Raw genomic sequence first — 26,250 nt, 5'->3', positions numbered from 1 at the left:
CAAGTCCTGTCTTTCTTCCTAAGCTTTGCCTCTGAAAATGATTTAGTACATTTGTTTTTTACCAACAGGATTATCATAGTGTTTAGCATCCTGTACAATAGGGCTGGCATATGAGGGTCCTGTTGGATCAGGACCAAGAAACATTCCCTGCCTTTGGGGGATTATCCAGTTTAAATGAGAATATGTGCCTTCAAACAGCAAAGGGCAATTCAGGAGAACATGAACATGTGACCATTTCTGAGCCTGTAGACATCATTGTTTTTACAAAGGAATGAAGGATTCTGATGTTGTGCTGCTTGCTTTAGGAGACCATTTCTGTCTGGTTTTGAGTGAAGCTGGAGTAAATGTTTTAGTTTTGTAACTGGAAGTTCTTCTAAAAGATGAATCATTCGTGCTCTAGCCTGACCTCTCTTATGAAGTCATTTCTAGTGATTGAGGCAAAATACATGCCATAAAAGCAGCTTTTTACTTCTATTTTGGAAGCTCTTTAACTACACTGGCTCTGTGAAGTATTATACAAAATTTACCTGAATTATCTGCTGTCTGATATTTCTGGTTTGTATCTGTATCATTATGTATTAAAGAATCTTCATTCACAAAACAAAACAAAAACCCCAAAAATAAAAACCGGAAGTAAATATTCTGTATTACTGGTTTTTTTGTTTGTTTGTTTGTTTTTAAGGATAAAGATATTTATGAGGAAATTCTAATCATTATGAAATGTTGCAGGCAGAGAGATAAGTATGCCTAAATACTTCAAGATATGGAAATATCTTACAGTCATCTAGTCTGCCATACTTCTGTCCTGAGGAGATAATATACATAAATGTAAAATGTGTTCCAGATGTCATTTTAGTCTCCCTGTAGAAAATAGATTATTTAATGTTCGGTAAGCAGAGGTTTTTTTTTTTTCCCCTGTACTTTGACATGTAGATTCATGAATGGAAAGAAGAAAGGGAACAAAGACTCTTTGGTGATTTCTGTTTATTTAAAATTTGTACTGATAGAAAAACTTGACTGACATGTAAGTAGATTCTATTTGCGATTAAAGATTCACACTGCCAAAAAAAAAAAAATAATGTTTTGGTTAACAATATTCTGTGAAGAGTTTAGTGTTTGTGTTCTTTTCTTCTTTATTCTTTCTCATGGGATACAAAGTGGTCAGTGCTGGTAGATGTACTTTCAACTCTTCCCTAGAAGAATTAAAAGAATTTAATATTAAGACATTTCCTCTTTACTTCATTAATAGCATTATGTTGTAGGCCTTACTGTATTTTTGTGAGGTTACACAATTTAAGTTAAAAATAATGCAACTGAATGTGAAGAGTTCAAAGACTCTTAGTGTGCTTGTTAGTGATCATTTGCTTTTGATTTCAACACAATTGTGATTTCACTCTGCTACTTTGCATGGTTCTACGTGAGCTATGTGTAATCCCAGTTTGAATTTTATAGTTAAACTCTGCATAAGTTGCATAACTGAACAGTCTTTAATAGAACTGTAAGAATAGCAGGCTTTCCGGTTTGTTTTGGAAATTGAATTAACCTTTATGCGTCTTTGTTTCAAAACTTATGCTAGTGGAACAATAGAATATTGATGTTGGTGTTTTAAGAAAATGTAATGATAAAACATCAGATGGAAAATGATTTCTAAGACACTTTAAGATCAGTGACATTAATATTTTAGTCATTAATGGCTGTAGATAAAAACATAAAATCACAGAATTAGTCAGGTTAGAAAAGACCTTAAAGATCGAGTCCAACCTTGACCTCATGACCTGAGCATACTACCCTAACTCTAACAACCCTCTGCAAAATCATGTCCCTGAGCACCACATCCAAATGGTTTTTAAACAACCACCTCCCTGGGGAACCTATTCCAGTGCTTAACAACCCTTTCTGGAAAGAAGTGTTTTCTGATATCCAACCTAAACTCGCCCTGGAACAACTTAAGGCCATTTCCCCTTGTCCTGTCAAATGTCATCAGTGAGATGAGACCAATCCTACTCTCACTGTAAGCACCGTACAGATACTGGAAGAGAGCAATAAGATCTCCCCTCAGCCTCCTTTTCCCCACGCTGAGCAGCCTCAGTTCCTTCAGTCTCTCTTCATGGGGCATATTTGGCCTTCACAAGCTTTGTTGCCCTTTGAACATTGATGTTCACTGAGAGATCACCTAGGTTGCTTGATTGAAAATCTTGAATGATGTTTTTCAGTGAAACTATCAATTGATCTTTAATATTTAAGAAATGAATATTCAATGAAAGTAATAGAAGATATGTTGATAGGTAATGAAAGTAATAGAAGATATGTTGATAGGTGTACTTTGTTGTTATGATTTACACCAGTGGATCTTTGTCCGGATAGAGATCGGTCATGAGTGGGTGTCCCCCAAGGATCTGTCTTGGGACCAATGCTCTTCATCATCTTTATCAGTGGCTTGGATAGTGGGATTGAGTACACCCTCAGCGAGCTTGCAGATGATACCAAACCGACTGGTATACTTAATACAATAGAAGGAAGGGATGCCATCTAGAGGGACCTGGACTGGCCTGAATAGTGGGGCCATGAGAACTGAGTGAGGTTCAATGAGGCCAAGTGCCAGATGTTGCACTTGGACTGGGACAAACCCAGGTATGTGCACAGACCGTGAAGAATTCACTGAGGGTAGCCCTGCAGAGGGACAGCTTGGGCATCCTGGAGGATGAAAAGCTTGACATGAACCAACAGTGTGTGATTGCCGCACAGAAGATCAGCTGTATCCTGGGCTACATAGAAAGAGTAGGGAAAAGGTATGTGATTATCTCTGTGAAGCCCTATCTGGAGTACGTTGTCCAGGCCTGGGATCCCCAGCACAAGAAAGATGTGGAGTGGGTACAGAAGAAAACTGTGCAGATGATCGGGGGCTGAAGTGTTACTCTCACATAAAAAGGTTGAGGGAGCTTACTCTCTTTGAAGAAGAGGAGGCTTCAATGAGACTTTGTTGTTGCCTTCCTTAAGGGAGCTTATAAGATGGAGGGAAGATTGACTTTTTACATGGGCAGGTAGTGATAGGATGAGGAAGAACAGTTTTAAATTAAAAGAGTGGGTATTAAAATTAGATGTTAGGAAGAAATTCTTTACTTAGAGGGTGCAGAGGCACTGGCGCAGGCTGTCCAGAGAAGCTCTAGATGCCCTATTCCTAGAGGTGTTTAAGGCCAGGTTGGATGGGACTCTGGGCAGCCTGAGCTGGTGAGTGGCAGCCCTGCCCATGGCAGGTAATTGGGACTGGATGTTATTTAAGATCCCCTCCAACCTAAGCTATTATATGGTTCTATGAATCTTGTATGTGTTCCAAAGTCATGCAACTGTACTGCCTTGACTAGAAATGCGGTGCTCTTGTACTGGTATTGAGAACCATGTACGCTGTTGTCATTCTTAGTTATTATTTTCCCCTCTCAACCCTGCCACACTATCCTAAATAATTTAAGCTGTGATATGATTGTTGGTTGATTATTCTGTAGGAAAATATATTTCTGTAACTCTATCATTTCAACAAGGGTTTCTTGTAACTTTCTTCTTTTACTTTTCTCTTGCAATAATTATGATAATTGTAAGGAAAGGCAAAGCAACTAAGGAAGTGTGCAGCAAATATTCACTACATAGCGACTCAGATGTATTTCCTGTAGTCAAATGAAGAACTTCCCATCTTTCCTCTGTCTCTTATCTATGTCTGCATATTAATCAAGTGTCTGAAATATTCGTATGAGAAGTAACCATTTATACTCTAGTAGTTATAGCTTTAATTGTAAATTTGGTATATTATAACTTGAATCACTTTTTCATGAACTGTGCTCATAATTTGTTCATTTTATTATTTCCAAACCATTTTGCACAGCTGCAATCTGAATAAGCAGCTCAATTATAGTTAGTGTCATCCTTTAATATTCACTGTGCCTCATAGAAAACTTTGAAAGAAATGTTCTATTTAAAGACAATTATTCTTAAATATCATGGCTTTCTAGAGACATTTGCATGAAAACAAATGCCTGAAGAGCTCATCTTCCTTTTTCATATTCCAATCTTAAGTAATAGTTCTCCTGTGATATCGTAGTCAACTGTCATATGGTATGAGATCACAGTTCTGTGTGACCAGAATTTTCTACCTCGGACACATGCTTGAAATCCAAGCATAGCCCTTATTTTGCTAATGACAATTGGGTAATTCTGATTTCAGAATCAACTTGGAATTAGGCTGCAGGGTTAAGAAATAAATGCCTTTAATATGTATACTAAAAATATTTTTATGTGAATTTTCTTGTTTTGAAAACGTACTGTTTTTTTTCCTGGATTAGTTTTAGGAAATAATAGTTTGGATCAGATATGTTCAGTGGGTTATGTTCAGAATTTTTGAAAATATCGGTAGCTGGAAAACTACGTACGTTTCTCCTTTGCTTTGTTCATTTTCATTGAACAGAATTTTCTTGCAGACTTGCTTTAAATTTCCATAAAGTAGCTGTTGTGTAGCTGCTACTTTGCAATAGTGGCAAAAAAAAAAAAAAAAAAAAAGAGAGGGAGAATACTATATTTCCATGTATTTCTTTAAAGAGTGGAAACTAAGCAGAAACTGAGCACACATAAAATGTTGCTTAGAATTATGTGAATACAAATTATGTCTTCAGCTTTTTGTATCTTCTTTCTTCCCACACTCCTATTTTATCAAATTGCACTTCCCATTTTTTAAGATTAGTAGATCTTGAGAGTCATGATTTGTAGAATTGTCATCTTGATGAATAGCAGAGATTAATGCTTTCATCCAAATTATGTGTCCTTTTTAGGATGATAACATTACATAATAATAGGGGCAGATTTCCAAATTCTTGATCAACAAAATGGTTACAGAAAGACTTCTTAAATAATTCATTTCCGTCTATCGAGGCTGACATGAGGCAGGGTTACCAAACAACCTCCTTTTGACAGGATAGAGCAGTAGTACAGTTCTTATTCATTGCTCTGCTACTGGCACAGGAGCGTCTGTGGGCATATATCCAGGTCCCCAGAAAACTTGGAAACATTCCATTTTAAAGAACTGTAACTGTGGCTAACAAACCGGCTGCTGTATTGAGCTCAGAAGGAAGTCTTTGTAGCAGTGTGGAAGGAACTGAGGTTATTTGCATAACATCCAGCAGCCTTAGTGGGAAGAGTTGGCAAGAGGACAACAGCAGGGTAGGCAGCATGGAGCTTTTTATCTTCTGACTTGCCTGTTAGTGATTCCGTTCTTAAGTCATAAAATGAGAAGAGAAAGACTTGAAGATTTTGAAGGAAATGGGACAAGCGAGTACTCATGATCTTACTGACAGCATTCTTGGTGGAAGTGATAATTCATTACATTTACCAAATAAAATAAGTTTATATCAGTATCAACGTCATCTCTAGATGCTTGTGAGTTGCTCAATTCTTATTATGGAGAGAGAAAACCATTAAAAATAACAAGTACAGGATAGCTTAATCACCATCGACCAGCTGTCAATCAAAGCATGCTATTGTGCTAAGTTATGGAAATTTACAGAAATGATCAGTGCTATAACACACATTTTACATTTAAAACAGGCAGATTTTATCTATTATGCCAACTTTTTTTTTTTTGTTTAAGTTTCCTAGTATATCTAGGAAACAAATATTAGTATTTGAAGATGTGATCAAATTTTCAATAAAATGCCAACCACGAATTCTAAAACAGGCATTTCTTCTTCTGTCTTTCCAGCTTTGCTCTGTAAAGAAGAATAGTACTCTTTAAATGTTACCTTTTGTAAAGTACCTTTAATTAAAATGCTCAGGCCATGCTACATGAAGTGTTTAAGGCAACACTACCAGGAAAGATTGTCTTGCCTCTGGGTTCTTTCCTGCTATTTGCAAATAGAGCACTTTGTGAGACTAAATGGTAAAATTACACTATGGATTTGGATTCAAAATAACTAGGGTGGTAGTCTATTTGTTACTACCCCTTTTTGCCTCCCACCACTTCATATCCAATTCAATTTTGACCTACAGTTACATTCCTGTCCCAATTCACAACTTTTGCACAAATGCGTATCATGGAAAGAAGTTAACAGAAGGGAAGAAAAGAATTGAATTTTTGTAGGATAAACAGTATTGGCCTTACATGTATTTTTCCATTTTGTAAGAGCTTATTTTTTATTAAAAGTAATTTCACAGAGTAGCAACTTCTGTGAATGGATTTGTGTAGGAAAAGACAAGAAGTCTAGAAGAAGTGATTCTCTATAATTAAAAAAATTAATCTTCAGTAAGAAGCTAAATATTCTTCCTGATATGAAAAATTGCACTCTATTTATTCTCAGTACTTCTTTTTCTTGCATAATTAGAAAGATGATTCTGGAGTAGCTTAGTCTTCTTTCATTGTTTTTTATTTGGTAAAGTTGACTTAATGTGAAAACTTTACTATTCATATAAAGAACACTTCCAATAAATATTTTGTATAAAAAACTAAAAATGCTGTCAGCTGTTCATGTTAATGTGAATCTCACGGAAGTTTTAATGTATCTCACCACTACAATATTAGTTGTGCCACAAAAATGCTAAGTATGTTGATGGGTACTTTTCTTTTTATGTTGTATTATTATAAGTCTGTGTTTAAAAATCCTACCTATTTTTTCTGAACAATTGTTTTTCCAAACAAGTTAATGAATAGAATTTTTGGAGTCTGGTAAGAAAACCAGAACTTTATTTTACTTAATGTAGTTAGCCATCAAACAAGTTTTGAGGAATTCATATGTAGTTAAAGTTGCAATATATAAACATATCTTTGGATATAGATAGCAGTAACAATGAGTTGCATAGAAACCATCATATTCATGATGCTAGCTTGTGTTTATTGACTCATTTTTAGCAGACTCTTCAAGTTTGCTGTATGAAATGCATCTTTATGTTGTTTCTTTTTCTTTTTTCTGACAACCAGAAAAAAAATACTCTGAACTTTTATTTCAAATTTATCTTTTTCCTCCCTGCCTCACACTTTTTTTTTTTTTTTTTTTTTTTTTTTTTTTTTTTCCTCTTGGGAGTTTCTGTGGCATTAAATATAGGGAGAAAAAGAAATCATTTTCTGAGCTCCTCTCATTATCTCTTATCTTAACTGAAGTAAGTGGCGAATTCATATTTCGGTCTAATTTGACCTGGCTTTAAGTCTCATAAAGGCATGTATGTTTGTTAGTCTAGTTTTATGTGATGCATTAAAGTATGTGCTCTGCTTGTGAATAAATCTTCACAGCATGAGTTATAATCTTCTTTGAGGTCATTAAAGTTTTTAAAGATATATATATATATTTGTCCTAGAAATTCCAAATTTGTAAGTAATTTAAAACTTATCAATAGGGCTAGTCTCTTGTCTGGTTTATGGAAGGCAACAGATGTGTTCTCTAGTATAGTAACTACATTAACGATCCACATTTCCAGCTAGTGGAATGTTAATGTAACAAACAAAGCTGTTTTGCACTCTAAGTAAAGGAGCATAAGGAAATCTGTTGGGAGAGGGGGAAAAATACATTTATTCACTGAGTTATCATAGAAAATTTACTAATTCTTAAAATGCTCTTTTAAATGGAAAATTTTGATTTGTCTATTGTCCTATCTGTTTTCATATATTTTACTTACATTTTTACTACTCTTGCCTCAGTAATTCCTATATTAATCAGTCTCAAGCAAACATTAAAAAGATGTCTTGGAGATGACTGTACTCTCATGTTGTGTGAAAAACAGTGATTAAGTAGAGATTAGGCATCTAGTATTACTGTCAGTACTGGGGGGAGGGAAGAAAAGGACAGAATTGTACGTAGCTGATATGTTTGTCAGAACCTGTCAGCTGGCTAGACAGTGTACATGTACTGGTTGGCCACTGAACAGGTGTGCAAGTCCAAACTACTCACATCCTGTGGGGATCATATAGGAAACTGGAATTTTTGCATTTATTGTGTTTTAAGTGTCAGAGCATATAAAACCACAAGAAACATTCTCATTAGTTTCAGTTTCATGGGTGATAGTATGTATACAAACAACACTGAAAGCTTACCATTGTTGACTATAAACATTTTAATACGCTTTGTTTTCATTTCTTTTCTAAACAGATAAAAAACATTTGACTGGATTAATACTGAACTGAATGCATCTGAACGGAAGGAAATGTTTTAAGATTGCTCTCCTGGCAGAAGTTGGACAAAAATGGGACACTGAGAGTTCTACTTACTCTTGTGGGAAGACTGTAACTGTGTATTTACTTTGGGGTTTACTGGCCCGTGAAAAAACAATGTAATAATAAAACTAACAGTACATTTATGTGACTTAAGTGGTTCCCCTCCCACTGACTGGACATGAGTGATCAAAGGTCTTTGCAAGAAGATAAGCACAAAATCAGCAGAACTTCTTCAAAGTTCAGGGAGTCTTCAAGAAGCATGCAATCTGATGATTATTTTGCTAGAAAACTTAAGGCTTTGAATGGTAGCATGGGTCCTCCTGTTCCTTCAAATGCATCTAGCAAATCTGAGAGTAGTCAATCGAATGGTACACCAGCTGTGCCTAAAATGGGTGTTCGAGCAAGGGTATCTGAATGGCCCCCTAAAAAGGATTGCTCTAAAGAGCTGAGTAAAGCTGCTTGGGAAAACAGACCACCAGCTAGTTATGAAAGCGTTGGATCAGTACATCCAAATGGACAAAATGATCAAAATGAAGGGCAGCAAGAAGAGCTGGAACTGGAATTTGCAGAGGGAAAATACTCTATTGGGGATCTTTTTGTTCATTCACCTCAAAGGGGACTTCATCCCATAAGGCAGAGAAGCAACAGCGATGTGACAATAAGTGATATTGATGCTGAAGATGTTTTAGACCAGAATGCTGTCAACCCAAATACTGGAGCAGCACTTCATAGAGAATATGGCAGTACTTCTTCAATTGACAGGCAAGGATTGTCTGGAGAAAATTTTTTTGCAATGCTAAGAGGATACAGAGTGGAAAATTTTGAACATAAAGCCCTTGCTCCTTTTGGATTTCCTGAGTTTTTCCACTGTGATCCTTCAGTTTCTCCAAGTCTACACGCTGCTGCACAGATTTCCAGGGGAGAATTTGTCAGGATTTCTGGCTTGGATTATATGGATAGTGCCCTGCTTATTGGTCGAGAAAGGGAGAAATCTTTCAAGAGGAGACTAAAATCAGAAACGGTAGAAACGTCTCTATTTAGAAAATTACGAACAGTTAAAAGTGAACATGAGACTTTTAAGTTTTCTTCTGATCTGGATGATAGACTCGACAGAAATGTTCGCTCTTGGAACTGTCAGAAGTGTTTTGCACATTACGATGTCCAGAGCATTTTGTTTAACATAAATGAAGCAATGGCTACCAGAGTAAATGTGGGAAAAAGGAAAAATATAACCACTGGGGCTTCAGCTGCATCACAAACTCAGATGCCAGCAGGCCAAACGGGAAACTGTGAATCGCCTTTGGGAAGCAAAGAAGATCTCAATTCAAAAGAGAACTTAGATGCTGATGAGGGTGATGGGAAAAGTAATGACTTGGTATTAAGTTGTCCTTACTTCAGGAATGAAACTGGTGGGGAAGGAGACAGACGGATTGCACTTTCCAGGGCAAATTCAGCATCTTTTTCTTCAGGTGAAAGTTGTTCTTTTGAGTCGTCTCTGAGTTCCCATTGCACAAATGCTGGTGTTTCAGTGCTAGAGGTACCAAGAGAAAACCAGTCGATTCACAGAGAGAAAGTGAAGCGTTACATCATAGAACACATTGATCTTGGAGCGTATTATTACCGCAAATTCTTCTATGGAAAAGGTAATTTCTTCTAATGCGTGCATGTCTCAAACCATGGATTAGATTTTACTTGCTTAGGAAAAAAAAAAAATAAATCTTCTCTATGGGAAGACCTAAGTATTACTGGGGATCTTGAAATGTGCTACTAAAGTTAAGCCTCTTAATATTTCCCTATGGGTAAGCAAGAGTCCAGTGGCTTATGTGTAAAGATATGCAGTACTTGCCTAAATTCGCTAAGTGTTGGATCACTTAAATTGGTAGATGAAGTAACTTGTCTGTTCCAAGACTTTCTTCAAGGGCAGGAAGAAAAGATCAGTTTTATACCCAGAAAAAGCTGTGGAAATACCAATACTCAGAATGGAAATCATTATTTCCTAAAAGGTGTTTCCAGAAGAAAACATTTCATTATCAAAGCTCATGACTGCCTTCTAAATTAAACTGTCTTCTTGTGTCTCTAGGGTGTTTACTGTGCATACATATGTATGCTGATTAAACGCAGAGCTGTTGACAGTATTTAATTTTTGAGCCTTAAGAAGATTGTTGTATGCTTTTCTCCTGTCCTTTTACTCTTTTGGGTATCATCAAACTGCAAAGTAGCAGGGTGCTCTTCTCAGTAGAGTAACTAACTTGGCTTGAATTGTTATTCGGAGAGGAGGTTTCCACTCTGATCTGCTTTGGCTCTCTGTATTCAGCACTGCCTTGCTCTCAGTGTGTTTTAATCCCTGTTTTTTTGAGAGGCAGAAACCCGAAATACTCTCTGGCCTATCTGTTATGAGTTCCCGCTCAATCTTTTTGCTGCTATTAAAAGAATGGAAAAAAAGGAACAAAACAAAGAACAAAAAGCAAAACAAACAAACAAAAAAAGAACAGACACCCAAACCTAAGACTTCCTGAAATCATTTTTCCTTTGTCTTCTAACTGTATTTGAACAGCAGGAAATAAGCTCTATACTGTATTCCTTCCTGTACTCCTTACTCCTGTGACCCTTCATGAGAGACTCAAAAGAAAGTCCAGTGAGGTTTAATAACATGGTGGAAGCCTAGGACATACAGATTGTAAAAACAGTGTATTTAAAAGAAAAGGAGGGAAAAATCTAGAACTGTCATGTATGAGGAAGAAAAAGGCACATAGCTAAGCAAGGATGGGCAGTAAATTCAAGCATTCAAAATGGCTTCTGTGCTAGGCAGGTTTCAATGGACCGAAAAGTGCTGAGGGAGTTAGAGTGGAAGAGAATGAAGGGAAACTTGTGAGGGTAGTGTGTATTATTTGAAAGGCAGAAGAGAGGATTGGCATAGACAGAAATAATTGTCAATGGAGAAATGTTATGGTATAGTAGGAAGAAAGAAAAAAAGACAAGGACTAAGCCAAATAAAAGATGACTTGTTTGTGAAATTCTTTTGCAGTGGAGATGTTAAATAAAGGTTCCAAAGAGCTGAACGTTTTTGTTTTTGCAATAAAAACAGTGTTGGAAGAAGAAAGAAAATACAAAGAGAAAGCACTTTAAGATACCTGAAACAAAGTTAATGTTTTTTCTTGAAAGCTGATGCAAGTGAAGTTGTTTTTAAGTAACTAATGTTCTGATGATGAATGATCTCTTGATTAAAAATAAAGTATATTTATGTTAGTGTAATATTGAAAACTTAAATAGTATCTGAGAATTGTACTCCATATGGTGTAATACTAGTGAATGTGAATTGTTAATGTCCTTGTTACTAAGTGCTCTGTGGGTAATGTTCTTCAGAAGTAAATACCATGATACATTTAGTATTCAGGAAGAAACTGTTGCAGTTTCACCCTTAAAATCATATATATGCCATGCCCTCTCCCGTATTAAGTTTCCATGGAACAGTAACAGAAGCTGTAGAAGAGAAACCTTTATTTGATAACTCTTAGGAGTAAAAGAATAAGCAAGTCAGGGCACACATAGCAAAAACTCAGTTTTCGGTATCTGCTATCTGAGGGGATCAGGCATGTGTGGAATCTCCAGATTACCTCCCGCTGAGTGCAGTTTTACCTAAAAAAAAAAAAGCACGTAGAGGATATAAAACAGGTATTTTTCAGCGCCCAAATGTCTTGCTGTTGTGCTGATTTCCTGTGTAAGAAAAAATGACATTTATATGCGTACCGAGACTTGATCCTATTCTGTGACACTGAGTTATCCTAGCTGATTGTTCAGTGAATTGTAGATTTAATAACACAGTTGAATTTAGCAAAATAATTATGGAAGGATGAAATGAAAAATGTAGCAAATAGTCACTTGCATGTAGAGACATATGTAATGCTACTGATTTTCTTTGCCTTCAATAACATATCTGTGATAGAGAAACAATTTCTGCATATGTGATTTAATTCACAGTTTTATAATTGGCACTTGTCAGCATACGAGTTTTATTTCTGTTTTAAGATGCATTGAAGAAACACCCGGGCATGTGTAGCACTAATTATTCCATTCCCTTTGAAGAAATGAAAGATTTGGAATTCAATCTTCTGAAATGAGCTGTAGTTTTATATTGCATATTTATAAGCATTGTAACTATTGTTAAAATCAAATCCAACAAGACTGATGTAAAATACGTTAATGTTTATGAAAAATATCTTCAGTTTCCAGTTAAGGTTATCAAAAGCTAGAACATCTTATTTTATCTAATGGTTTTGATTTATTAATTGTGTCCTTCAGTGAACTACAATTTTGTGTGATGGACTGAGATAAGAGGGGGGGAAAAAATTGTGTTGATTTTTTAAAAAAAGGATAATTGAAGCATGCTGTTATTGTCATTGAGTTGTCCTTTTCCTTTTGTGTGATTATCCTCATAATACCTCAAGACTTGACTGTTATTACTATGCTTTTTATTTGTGGGATTCTTGCTAACAGTTTTTACAATTGTTGGATTTATGGACTGATATCGAAGTGGAAAAAATGTCTTAAAAGAAACGTGCAGGCTTAGCAAACTTTTGGTATTAACTCAGAGTTCTATAAGACCTTCATGTAAGAAGGAATGTTGACATCTGTTCCTCGAAATGACAGATAGAGTATTTACTGTCTCTCTTCAAACAGCTAGAAAATAGCATTTTCCTCTTTCATTTCAAAAAGATACTTTTAATTCAACGTAAATAAATTAGTGAGCTTAAAGAGTTTGTAGCTTGAGATTAAAAAACTAAGAAACAAAACAACACTTACAATTAAAAATACTGACTCTAAACATTGAAATATATACATTCATAACATTTTAATTTTTTTCTCTTATCCACTAACATCTTGTACAACATATCTGCCAAGCTTGCATTTTTCTGCTCAGTAATATAGCTGCCAAGGTGCCTGGTAAATGTGGAATACAGTTTTCTCTACCTCGAAACAGAGCGCTATACAAATTAAGTTCACCCCTTGTCAAAGCCCGACTAAGCAGCTGTGGGGAGTTATGTTGTTCAGAATGTTTGACCTATGAATTTTATTCTCTCATGCACACACAAATTAATATTTTTATAATCTGTACAATCTTGTTCCACTGATTCATTAAGTTTACTAATTGAAATTCGAAGTTTTGACTTAACACTATGAAGTATGAGCCATAATTAATCCATGCAGATATAATGGCCAGGATGGAGATGGAGAGAAGAATGTAGCGTAGCTGGTGAGCATGAAAGAATGGGTTTGTCTGTGCCTTTTTGATCCCAGGTGTTCCTTGAAAAAAAATTTTTCTGTCTATAATGTGCTGCTACTCGTTTTCTTTCCAGTGGGAGATGGACTGTAACCACCACTTTATAGACAGATCTTTGCAAAATTACTGGAAGTATAATTTAAAATTGATTTGACAAATAAGTCTGTCATTTACGTAATTAGAGATAACTTTATCTTTTTGTATCCATTCCAAGCGTGGGATCTCTGGGGTGACTTCCCTGCAAAAGAAATTTTGTGAAAACTTCCTTATTCATTTCTGAAAACTTTCTTATTCATTCATCGAACTAGTTTAATGTAGGTAATCTTAAAAGAACAAATTAATCTACTGCATCGTTGCTATTTAAAACCTAGAGTTATAGCATAAACCTGTTTGGGGGAAAATTCCAAAGATCATCAGTCCAATTTGCTATTAAAAGCCACCTTTAAAAGTAGATTCTGAGCAACCTGTTCAGAACCTTGTCTCTCTAGATTCATTGTATTTTCAGAAATAGAGATTTCACAAACTCTACTGGCATCCTGCTCCTTGGTTTGATTCTCCATTATGGGGAGCAGCATTTTGTAACTGAGGAATCTTGTCCTTTCTTTCTTACCTTGGAGAAGAGTCTGGTTCTCCCTTTACTGTTGCTCTCCTTCAGGTGGTGGGATGAGACAATTGCTCTCCTTGTACTCTTCTTAAGGCTGTGAAAATTCATCTTCAAGCTTCGGTTCGTCTGTTACATGCTCCAACTTCCTGTTGTCTTCAAAGTTTTCTTTCTAATTGTCTGTTGTATTTGTATCCAGTTTTGGACAGACGGTGACAACATTGCATGTGTGGTCTCAAAAGTGTCAGATAAAGAGGAATAATCTTTTCTTTTGACCTACTAGAATATTCCGACTAGCACAGCCTGGAGTGTGCTTAGCCTTCGTTCCTACCAGGCTGTTCTGCTGACTGCTGTGGAACTTAGTGCTCACCTGGGCCAGAGCCAGCTTCTGAAATAGTTTGTCCCAAGCCCATGCCATTTCATGACCTTTCTCTGTCTGAAATGCAGGTCTGTGTCAGTCTTTGTGTTCTTAGACTGCTGAGGTCCCTCAGAAATGCAGCTATAACCTCCTATACATGAACTCTTTCCCTTGAATTTAGACTTGCTTGTGAAATTCCATCCCATCCTTCAAATCTTTAAGAAAGGGTATTAAACAGAAGCAGCTCCTGTCTACTATCAATTTTGATACAACTCCTTTAGCAACTGGCCACTAAATGGAATTTATATTGCTTATCAGAATCATTTTAGGACAGTTGTCCAGTTACTTTGTCTACTTTGTAACTTCTATGTCCAAAGCAAGTCTTTTCAGTTTACATACACAGATACTATGGAAGGCTATCAAAAGCATTGCAAAAATACATGTTGTTGGCATTCACTGCTGCATCTTCATCCACAAAACTAGTTATCTCATTGTAGAAAGCAATTGGTTTGGTGATATGCTGTTTGCATTTAGTAGATCTATTCACACTATTCCCAAGCATCTTTTTATTGGCTTCCATTATAATTTTTTCTTTAATCTGATTAGGGCCTAAGAGTCCCAGTTTAACTTTACACAAAGATTGAAGAGTCACTAGTCTCAATTTTCACTTCTTGAAACTGAATTACTGAATGTAAAGTGTTAAGCAAGAATAAGAGTAAACTGAATGGAATGAAGGAACCTACATGGTACCTTATTTGTTTGGAGACTACTAACTTTTATTAGAAATTTTATCTAGATAAAGTTTTTTCAAATTAGTTTCTTACAGTGTCATGTAAAAAAATAACTATTTCGGTGTCAGAAGTTGAACTTAATTATGGGTTGTGTGATGAGGTATCATTCTACTAATTAGAGTTCATATTTTGTGACTTACATGCTTACTGTACAGTAAGTACGGAGTACACCCAATGTATTTACAAATCACTGCACTCAATTAGAAACAGTACTTCTTTTGGTGCAAAATTTTTTAATGTAGTTTGAACGTTTTCTGGGAGATTCACACTTCATTATTCTCTTCTTTCTTCATTTAATTTTGTGCAAAAGAGCATCAGAACTACTTTGGAATAGATGAAAATCTTGGACCTGTAGCAGTCAGCATCCGGAGAGAGAAGGTTGAAGATGCTAAGGAGAAAGAAGGATCTCAGTTCAACTATCGTATAGTTTTCAGAACAAGTGAGGTAATATTATTTTGGTAATATTATTTCAGTAATTCTGCAGAGGAAAGCTGACTTAGAACTTAGGGTGCTAGTTGTTTGCTAACTTGGAAAGTAAATCCGTTATTGGGAAAGTAATGTTTCTTGTACTGTTAGTAAATGTAGTCGCTACCTAGATCGAAGTTCTTCTCTTCACTGCTACATACAATTTTTATTTTTAGATAGGCATCCAAAAGGAGGTAAGTTGGCTGAAATTAATATATCTGCAAGAGGTAAACAGGGAATCAGGTAATAAGAAAAAACCTGTGGGCAAATTTGGACCAAACTGATAAATGTTATGCTTCTAAGGATTGGAAAAAATTTTTAAGAAATGCAGGGGAAAAGAGAGGGGGAAAAATATGAAAGTGAGTACTAAAACTTAAGTGTACTTTTGAGTATTCTATTTCAAACTATTTTCTTAGAAGCTTTTTTTTTTCTGTGAGCCGTGCTTTATGCACTTCAAATAATTTGTGGAAAGAACTTTACAACTTCCTAAGGAAGAGAAATGGAGAAGTGCTGCTCTCTTCTCCTTCTCAGGGGTAACCGATGATAGGATGTGTGTGACTGGCAGAAGGTTGCGTCAAGGGTATTAAGAAGTGAAATACTGAAACGGCCTTCACAGTGAGGTGGCTGATGCCCCAGGCCTGACAGATTCAAAAGAGTTCAAGGATAATACCCTCAACTGTCTGCTTTAACTTTTGGTTAGCCTTGCAATGGTTAGACAGTTGGACTTAACGGTCTTTGTAGGTTACTTCTAAGTGGAACTATTTTATTCTATTCTATTAATATGTTAATAAGATAATTACTTTAACTGGAAGAATAGCTTTCATTATTATTATGGAAGGACATTTCTCTTAATTTTTATTTCAAATCAATTAGTGTCTCTTGCAAAAATAGTTTATTTATGACAGCAACTATGTCTGATTTGCATGAAAATGCAAAATGTTATTATCCTTATGACTGCTTGCCTTTTATTACTATTAAAACAAGTTCTTGATATCTCTGGGCTCATGCACTTCTTACAAACATGCAGAAACAGATTTTTTTATGGCTAGTTTTTTCCTTCATTGCCAAAAAAAGATGTGCCTCTGTTTATGGAGAGTAGTGATTTAGGTTACTCTCTTCTACGTAATGTTTCTTTTTGCCAATAAAGACAAGTTAGCATGGCTTAAAAAATGGATAAGATAAATGAAGGTGCCATTAGCCGTGGCTTACCTTGTCTGTCCAACCTCACAATCAAGTACCATGTTTTCTAGAGTAATATGACATTAAAATTAATGATTTTTAGCTTTCCTAGTGATTTAAAATTCTATTTTAGAAAAAAATAAATCTTCAGAATTTTACTGAGTTAATAAGTTCATCAGTAAATCTCTTTAAACAAAACATAGAAGCATTTCAGTTGGAGAAGATCAAGATCACCAATTCCAACCATCAGCTTAACTTCCTGAGTCTCATCACTAAACTGTTTCCCTTATTGCGATGTTTTGATATCTTAAATATCTCCAGAGATATGGACTCCACCACTGCTCTTGGCAAGCCTCTTTTAACACTTAACCAACCTCTCCATAAAAAAATTCTTCCTAATGTCCAATCTAAACCTGTCCTGTTGTGACTTGAGACCATGTCTGTGTGTCCTGTCACTTGCCATGTAAGAAAGGAAACTGGCATTCTCCTTGCTGCAGCTTCTTTTGACGCAGTTGTAGAAACAATGAAGTCACTCCTCAGGTTCCTTTTCACTAGACTAAACAAGCCCAATTTCCTGTATTGCTTCAAATAAGTTCTTGTTTTCTATTCCCTTCACCAGCTTCATTGCTCTTCTCTGCATGCTTTGGAGCAATTCAATATTCCTGTTGTTACAGGGACTTAAAACTGAACACAGTATGTGAGTTGTGAACTCATCTGTTCCACATATGAAGAAGCAGTCACTTCTCCTGTCATGTTGATTATAAATATATAACTGAGATAATAAGAGCCTGTGTCCTCTTTAAAAGTTATCTAGCAATCTTTTTACTCATTTAAGAAAATTGAATACATTGATATTTTTCTTCATACTTTGTTTCATGCTTTTTGTAAAACCTGAACACAGTATCTAAAATTCTTTCTAGTATTATAATTAAAAATGCTTTGTATCTTTATTGAAGCTTACTACACTTAGAGGAGCAATTTTAGAAGATGCTATACCATCTACTGCAAGGCATGGCACAGCAAGAGGTCTGCCTCTCAAAGAAGTACTAGAATATGTAATACCAGAGCTGAGCATTCAGTGCCTGAGGCAAGCATCCAACTCACCCAAAGTACCTGAACAACTACTTAAATTGGATGAGCAAGGGGTATGTAACGTGTGACTTTTATTTAAAGATAATTCAATTAGAATGTATTTGTGGCAGTGGGGATTTAAAATATTTTGCAGATAATATTGATAAGCCTGGATCTGTAATGCAGATCAGTCACATTTTTTATTTTGGCAATATTTACTTATGAGCTCTGCATTTCTATTGACAAAATGAGGTTAACTTTTCTAAATAAATTATTTTAAATATGTTACAGCTTGAGAAAAATGATTAGGCTATTGCAATCCTCTTTAGACCAGTAAGTGGGATTATAACTAAACTTCTAATGTCTGTATTGAGTTATTTCCATGATCTTTTTTTGCCCTGTATATACTGTGTACAAATGCTGTATGAAAATGAAAATACTTCTAATATGTTTCCTTAATACTGCTTACAGGTAAGAATGCAAAAGAATATAACATATCTCTATATCTTAAATTTTTATTTCTTTTAACACTAATTTTCTGATTAACTTTTACAGTAGATTGAATAGAATCTTTCTTGGTTCAAACAATGGAAATTATAATTGAGACTATGTAATTAATTAACTGCACCAGTAATGAAATAATCACCATTTTCCCCTGAAAATTTATGCTTATGAAATTTGTGTTCAATAAAGAGAATCAGCCTCTCTAGAAGCTTGTAGGTAAATTCTTAGCTTGTGAATAATTTGGAAGGACAAACTTACGAAAGGATTTCATTGAAGTGTTAAAAACTTGTTTCATTACATTTAAAGTAAAGTAATGTTCTGTGTAAAAGTCAGTATCTGTCTGTTGAAGCTGATGGATTCTATTATAGCAGTGGTATAAATTTTTTTAATGCTAATTCAGTTTCAAACATGGTTGCGTCAAACATATTGGTGTCTACCAATCTTTTCCTGTGACAAAGTGAAGGTAGAATGAGGAGTATTTCTTTTTGGTTTATAATATTAAGCTGGTTTTGTGTGCATCTTTTATTATTTCTCTTTGCTGTAGTCTTTGAAGAAAACTTCTAATTTGAAATTAATTTTGTCCAAGGTCCATATTTTTTACTGTTTTTGTCAGTGCTTCTGGTAAAACAACAAAGGAAATCAGTAGCGCTGTGTTCTGAATATGAGAGTTCTTGATCTCCTGTTGCTCTCAGGATTTCCTTTTTGAGTTCCAGAATGAATTTAGATTTAGATCTAATAAATAATATTCATTTCCTAAAGGCACTGGATGGTCTAGAGAGCAGGGAGTACTTGTTTAGTTGACTTCAGTGAGATATTTCCCAAACTCACGAGAAGTATTTCTGAAAAACAATTATGGAGATCAGTAACTTCAATGGGTAGTGTAGTTTTAAACATCAACTTTTAATTTTGAGGCACAGTGGTAATAGCACTACTGATTCTTAGTACTTGGTTCTGAAAATTCAGTCTTGCTTTTAAATTGACTGTCACCATGCAAAATGTAGTGTTAATTATTTTATATACTGCTTCTTATGGGATAATTACTTAGATATAAGCAGAAAGCTGTGCATAGAACCGGCATGAGATCCATTTATGCTTTTAATCCCCTTATGTACTTTATGCTTTCAGTTTATTAATTAAGTAAATATAAAAAGTTATGCATTGTAGCTGAAAGTGACAAGTGCCTGAAATATCATGAATTTAAAAATATGAATCGTGATCTAGAGATTTAGTACTGTCATCAGAATAATAAGTATTTTGTATAACAGTCTATTACATGTTTGCATAGTTCTTCAGCAGACTGAAAGTTCTTTCAGTGTTATGAAGCAGGTAGTGAAAGAAATCAGTAGTTCCAGTGAAATCTAAAGTGAGTTGTGGAGAAAGCATGGCTAAAGCATTGTCCTTAAAATGACAGTAGAAAGTTGATGCAAAGTGAATGGTTGACATGATTTGAGAATGTAAGTAGTTCCCAGTTATTCTGCCACGTGCTGATCAGTGTTAGATTTGACTGTAAATTTACAGGAAAATTCATTAGTTTATCTACAACCTTGACAGGATTTCTTTTCTCTTTAATTCCACTCCACATTTCTACTAATGGTTTATGGTATATATACATTTTGATACCAGTCATCACTCTATGAATGTTCACTTCTCTCTCAAACTAAAGCTTGAGATCACAAAAAGCCCTAAGAAAATATGAGCTTCGAATGTGGAGATATTTAGCTGCTTTTGAGGTTCCTTTCCAGAAAAGCTCTGAAATCTCCACATGGTAAAAGTCATCAAGTTGATGTGGTAAAGAATCTATGCTGTTTAAGACAACGAGGCACCAAGGTTCAGTAATGAATGATTCTAACTTGAAGTTGTCATTTTGAGGAGTTCCATGCACAATTAATAAATCACACAAAACACTCAAGTATGTCAATGAATTTAGACGTTATTTTCTGATTACATGTTATTAAATTGCTCTCAATTACACTAAACACAATATTTCTTGTTTAGAAATCATGAGATCAGAACCATGTCTGAAATTACGTATACTTATGTAAGCATGGAATGCCATTCCAATACTGGCAAACTTTATCAATTTAAATTTTCTGATATTCTGATATTTTCACATCAGTTGAATCGCCTGTTTAAGATACTCCCAAAGCTCATTTACGTATTTCTTTCTTAGGCATTGACTTTCTACAGGTACCTTGATTTCTGCCTCTACACAGGCCAAATGATTCTGAGCTGAGTTACTTTGCTTAAATCTACTAATCTTGTGGGCATGAGTGCTCCTAGTGTGGGTGGGAGGCTCAGATTATTGCAAGCATGTTTCCAGCTGCTGTTTTGTTAGGGAATAGTGGTATTGATAGAATCAACCTTGTATAGGATCACTTAGAATTAGCAATTCTTGTCCATGAATTGAATACCCAGGATTAAGTGCTTCATGGGCAGGATGGTTTTAAATCTTTGTCTTTACTATTTCTGAAGGAGAGTGTTTTAACCATGAAATGACAGGACATTTTGAAGGATACTTCACTTCTGTTTGGAATTATACCAAAGATTCCGTATCTAATTCAAAAATGACTCATCTGGGAAAGAATGAAGGAGCATCACTGCAAATTTCTATACTGTATATTTTACCCAAGTGGTTCCCTGACTTGCCATTCACTTGTACTGTTAGTTGTTGCCACTACTATCGTAAAGTCAAGGAAATTAATTTAAGTTCCCTGTTTTTTAAATTGAAGTATTAGACACTGAGCTGGGGTAGAGGTGGCAATGTGCTACAAGCACTCTCATTCTCTGCTGAAAAGTGTCAAGTAACAGTACTGCTTCCTATAATCTGATTTATATGATTTATATTTATTTATATGAGCAGTTCTTCCACTTTCTTCCATTTAGGGTTCATGCTAGCTTTACATTGACTAAAAAGTTCCTGGCATGCAGTCCAGAATATTTTATTAGCTACATAGCTCTCCCCAGGCACTCTTTCAATGTGGAGATCAATCAGGGAGGCATTCTGGATGGATAGTATATATATGGCAATCAAGAGGAAATAGCAAGAGCAGACTGGGATCTTAACCCTGCCTTTCCCCAGAGATTAGAGGTCTAACTCAGGCACCTTCAGCAGTGTACACATCCATACCCCTGAATCTTCTTCTACGTGATGATCCATTTCATTTCAAACTATGGTAGTTTCTAGTTGATCTGTGCTCTGTGTGGTCTAGGCTTAATGTTGTTGCAGTGTCACTCCTCGTTCCTTTCCTTACTGAGCCTGTATGTATTCTATATTCCTAACTGATCCCTGGTTAATGACCTTCAGTCAGAATATGTAGAGAGCACTTAAACATTCACCCTATGAAAAGCATATATCAAATGGAGAGGATGGACTGGGACTTGTGAGACAGGGGAAAGGGCTGCCATTGTATATTATTACAGTCTGTTACATACCAGTAGATCAAGTCCTGTAGTGTGCTTTTACATGTATATAGATCTGCTGAAATTGCAGAGTAGGGCATTTTATACAAGGTTACATGGAAATAAATTGTCCCACTGATACTTTAATTTCATTACACAAAATGAACTTCAGTCTAGTTGATGTTTTGAAGGGTTTTGCTATTGATTTTAATAGTCTACTGCTATCCTAGTACTTCATTTCGATACATTTAGCTTTGGAGCGTGAGATTCATAGTGTCAGTGATTCTGTCTGTAACCTACATTAATTTGGACATCTTTAGGATATTCTACTATTGGTTGTGTATTGGTTGTGCTTGAAGGTAAATAATGAAACCAAGAATGCTGTCGAGTTAGACCCTGAATTTCATGGGACACAAGGAACCTCAATTTTAAAATCATGAAGCACAAAAAATTAGGTTAGTAAAAGCATAGTGAGAGTTTCTACTCCTTCAGGGGTGATTTGGGGAACTGTAGGGTTTTTTTTGTTTGTTCTAATTGATGCTTGGTGACTGCCTTGCGTAGAAGTCTCCAATAAATGTAACATTTCTCCATTTTACATGAAGTAGGAAAGATAAGGAACGTTTGAAGTTTGGAATTATATTTTTGATGCTTTTTCTTCTGTACAGTGTGTGTTTCCTTGATTCAGTCTATTAGTGTTTTAATTTTACATCTTTTCCTAGAAACTGCTGTGATAAAACATGAGAGCAGTAGCATTTTTGTGAATATAATATACTTAACAATATAGACTGTTTTACAAATGACTGAGGCGAAGCAGACCGTTCCTGTTACCTTTGATCTAATGTGAGAAACTGTCTAAATATAATTCCTGTTTCGGACACTAATCCTGAAGTTTAATTAGATCTGGTCTGAACATCTGGAGAGCTGAGTGGTGTGTATACAGACAGCGGATGGTGTCTGTCAGTTTGTGAAGCTCTACTGGTTTGTCAGTTAAGAATATTAGGAGTACTACATAGAGTTTCCAATTTGTCATTTTAAGCATGCATAGAAGTTGAGAAAACGGGACCATATTCCACTCAAGAAATAACTTTTTTTATATTAATACCCTACCATTGAGAATGATTTAAGAAAACTTCAACTACTATTTGATTTCTAGCTTGAAGTATGTTGTTATAGAACTTGTATTTACATGTTAGAACCTTTGGAAACTGAATATTTTGTTGTTATTGTTTAAACGGGCAATTTTATGGGGTGGACGCAAGATTTATTGAACAATAAAATGGAAATTATTGTTCTGTGAGTCTGTTTTGGTACTGGCTTGAGAGAAGCACATTTTCTGAATGGCTGCTATTACTGAATTAGAAGGTTGTGGAGGGGAAAGTTCACGTATAGGGAATGGTTCGGCTGAATCTTAAATAGAAGAACTAAGGGAAAATAAACCCACCTTGGACAAATACACAAAATTTACCAGTTAAAATTCCAATACTATAACATGCAGTAGAGGTTGCTTCAATACATCAGTAAGACAAAAGTTGTCTTGCACTGTTTTTAGCTGTTTGAAAAGTGACAATCTGGTTTTCTTTCAGTATATTTGTTTGCTTTTTGCTTTATATGGTGACTTCATTTCTCAAATAAGAACACACAGTTTTACATTTTCAAGTATTTTCTGCTAGACATTAACAATGTCAATATTACAATTTTCATTCATACTAATTTCCTTTACTCTGTAATTGTTTTTTTTTTTGTTTTATTTTCTATTTCAGCTAAGTTTTCAGCATAAGATTGGTATCCTTTACTGCAAAGCAGGCCAAAGCACAGAAGAAGAAATGTATAACAATGAGATGGCAGGACCAGCTTTCGAAGAGTTCCTTGATCTGCTGGGCCAGAGAGTACGGCTAAAAGGGTTTAGTAAATACAGGGCTCAGCTAGATAACAAAAGTAAGTTATGTTTCTGATCTAGGGTAGGAACTGCTGTTCTCAAGTTAATCTTCTGCAAATATCATTTTATCTTTTCATTGTCATATCTTTGAATTTTGTTTAGTAATGTTATACGGTAGACAAGGAAGATGAAGTATAGCAAAAATAGGAATTGCAGTGTTAACAATACAGTGACACACATCTTTATTAGCTTTGCTCATCACTGCCCTTAACTTCAGCTTAACTCATTTTTTTTAATTTAATGTGATTTTAACGGTATTTTGTCAACTGGTCACGATAAGCAGTGATCTTTTCTGTAGCTTGTCAGCTACATCCTGGAAAAAAAAAATCAGTTTTTGTATGCTATATGAGGGTGTGTAGTAAAAGAGAAACATAGTTAGCCAAGTACATCATTTTAAGCTATTAAATCCTGCTGTCCTGTGTATACTACATGTCCTTATAATCAAATGGGAAAGTTGCTTAAACTGTTAAAGATAAGCTGCCAAAAAGGAAACTGAGAAAGATATTATTAAAGGAAATTAAGGGAAGACCTTCTTGTCTTGTGTGGAATCTTTTGTCTTTTGGATGATCACAGAGATCTAGGAATAGATAAGTTCCACGTTTCTTTGTTCTTCCTACCACTGTGTACCTGATCTAATCTGGTTCTTAGGATAATCTAGCTGCAATTCTCATCTATATGAAGTTATTTAAGACCAGTAGTGTTATTTCATTTGGTAAAAATGCTTTTCTGCACAAAAGCAGATGTGCTTCATTACTCAAAGAAATTTAGCTGGTTTTTTTGCCCCCAAAATTTGTGAAATAAGTATTCAGAAAAGAACAAGGTGCAGAAAAACATAGTCCAGGTATGCTGTTTGCTAAAACTGTTAGCAGAGAAAAGTTTATAGTAGCAGCCATTCTGTAAATTCAGACAGAGAGGTACTTAAGAAATGTTCAGTTGAGCATCTGCTGAGTTAGAAAATTCCAGCTTACTTAATATAAAGGACTGAATTTCAAAAGAAACTTTCTTGCTTATTTGCAAAGTCAAAGTACTAAATTTAAATCTCTTGATTAAGTAGGATGTTGTATAAGAAACTTTTTTTTTTTTAAGTTAAACAATCTGCTTTTCTATAATTAGTATTTAAAAGGGATTATTTTCAAGATGCTTTGTCCCTCTTTAATATCTAATTGTAAAAGGATTCAGGGACTAGAGTTGCCACGCTCAGAGTAGTTTAAGCAGATATTTATGTTGTAAGATTTAGCTGATTTCCCCTTTCTACATCTTCCAAACTCTGCCTGTCTAAAATGACACAAAGTTTATAATGAAATTAATTTCATTAAGGATTTTACAATAGAGGAATGCAATAATGGCTACTTTGTAAAATAAAATCTAAATAAGAAACTTAAGTGGAAATTATGCTCCCTATTTGTTATCAAACTAATTCATATTGTGTAAATGAACTTAATTTGTGCACACGTAATTGATTAAGCCAATTGTAATGTGAATGTATTCAAAACTATAAACACACTTAAATGCTTTCAAATTTAGGACTACAGATATACAGTGTAGTTACTGCTGAATGGTACACTTAGGTGTATGTTACAGCAGGTTCCCTACAGCAGATTGCTTGAGAAAGCATCCAGATGGGTTTAGAATTGCCTATGGGTCCAGTTTGTGTCCATTGCTCCTTGTCCTGGTGCTGGGCAGCACCAAAGGAGTCTACCCCCCCACCTACCCTTTAAATATCTATAAGTATTCATAAACAATTATAACATATGGTCACTGTTTTCTAAATAAATAATATTTGTTTTCTAAATAAACACTATGTAAAAGAATGCTAGAGAATGCTTATTACTTATTGCTTATGAAAGATGTAAAATTGTGTAAAAGAAATAGGTGAACATTGAAAAAATGAAGAAAAATTGAAAACTGCCTTGGCAGAGTAGAGTTCCCAAGCTCTTTCTTTGAAGGTAATTAGTCATACCTAAGTAATCCAGACATCAAAGTGAATAACAGCGATTAATTTCTGATTGCGAAGTAAATCCCATCTAATTTGCTGTAAACGTTCTGAAATGTGAACTGTATTTCTAAACTATCTAATAAAAAGTCATATCTGATATGAAGTGTATTTCAATAATTTTTAAAACTCTGAAAATTCCCAACAAAATTATCTTTACATCATTGTACAACGTTTTATGTACAAATTCTGTGATCTTAAAATGTCTGATCTGCAGTATGTGTTTTACTGTGAGATTTGAAGTGTCATTGCCAGTACTTTATTTTTGGTAAAGAATGGGATTAGTAGGTTGTCTTTATTAAGATTTTAAATAATAATAATAATATATGTATATAATACAAAACTAAATCATTTGTTTATTTATCCCATGAAATATTAAAATCTTACAGTACTGTCTTATACAAAATTTGTTCATCCCCTAGGCAGCAATCCCTAAGAGTAACTTCTTGCAGAATCTGTCTGTCATAATATGAAGTTACAGAACAGATTTTTAGCT

The 26,250-nt window shown here is 35.0% G+C and overlaps 1 protein-coding gene across 3 annotated transcripts in view; it reads left to right on the top strand.

Annotated features, from left to right (window-relative positions):
- Window positions 1-26,250, top strand: part of SIPA1L2 (signal induced proliferation associated 1 like 2) — a 138,902-nt gene that overhangs the window by 47,821 nt on the left and 64,831 nt on the right. For all 3 annotated transcript variants that reach the window (XM_042811139.1, XM_042811135.1, XM_042811126.1), the window contains exons 3-6: window positions 8,115-9,822; window positions 15,518-15,651; window positions 17,808-17,996; window positions 23,586-23,760. In XM_042811139.1, coding sequence (XP_042667073.1) covers window positions 8,358-9,822; window positions 15,518-15,651; window positions 17,808-17,996; window positions 23,586-23,760 — 1,963 coding nt within the window. In that variant the 5' untranslated portion in view covers window positions 8,115-8,357. The remainder of the gene's footprint in view (window positions 1-8,114; window positions 9,823-15,517; window positions 15,652-17,807; window positions 17,997-23,585; window positions 23,761-26,250) is intronic.

This window comes from Centrocercus urophasianus, unplaced genomic scaffold (genome assembly GCF_019232065.1).
Source record: "Centrocercus urophasianus isolate 14NV4802_14NV808 unplaced genomic scaffold, USGS_Curo_1.0 seq_10, whole genome shotgun sequence".
NCBI classification, from domain to species: Eukaryota; Metazoa; Chordata; class Aves; order Galliformes; family Phasianidae; genus Centrocercus; species Centrocercus urophasianus.
Note: the sequence above shows the minus strand (reverse complement) of the source record. Positions and strands in the feature narration are given on the sequence as shown.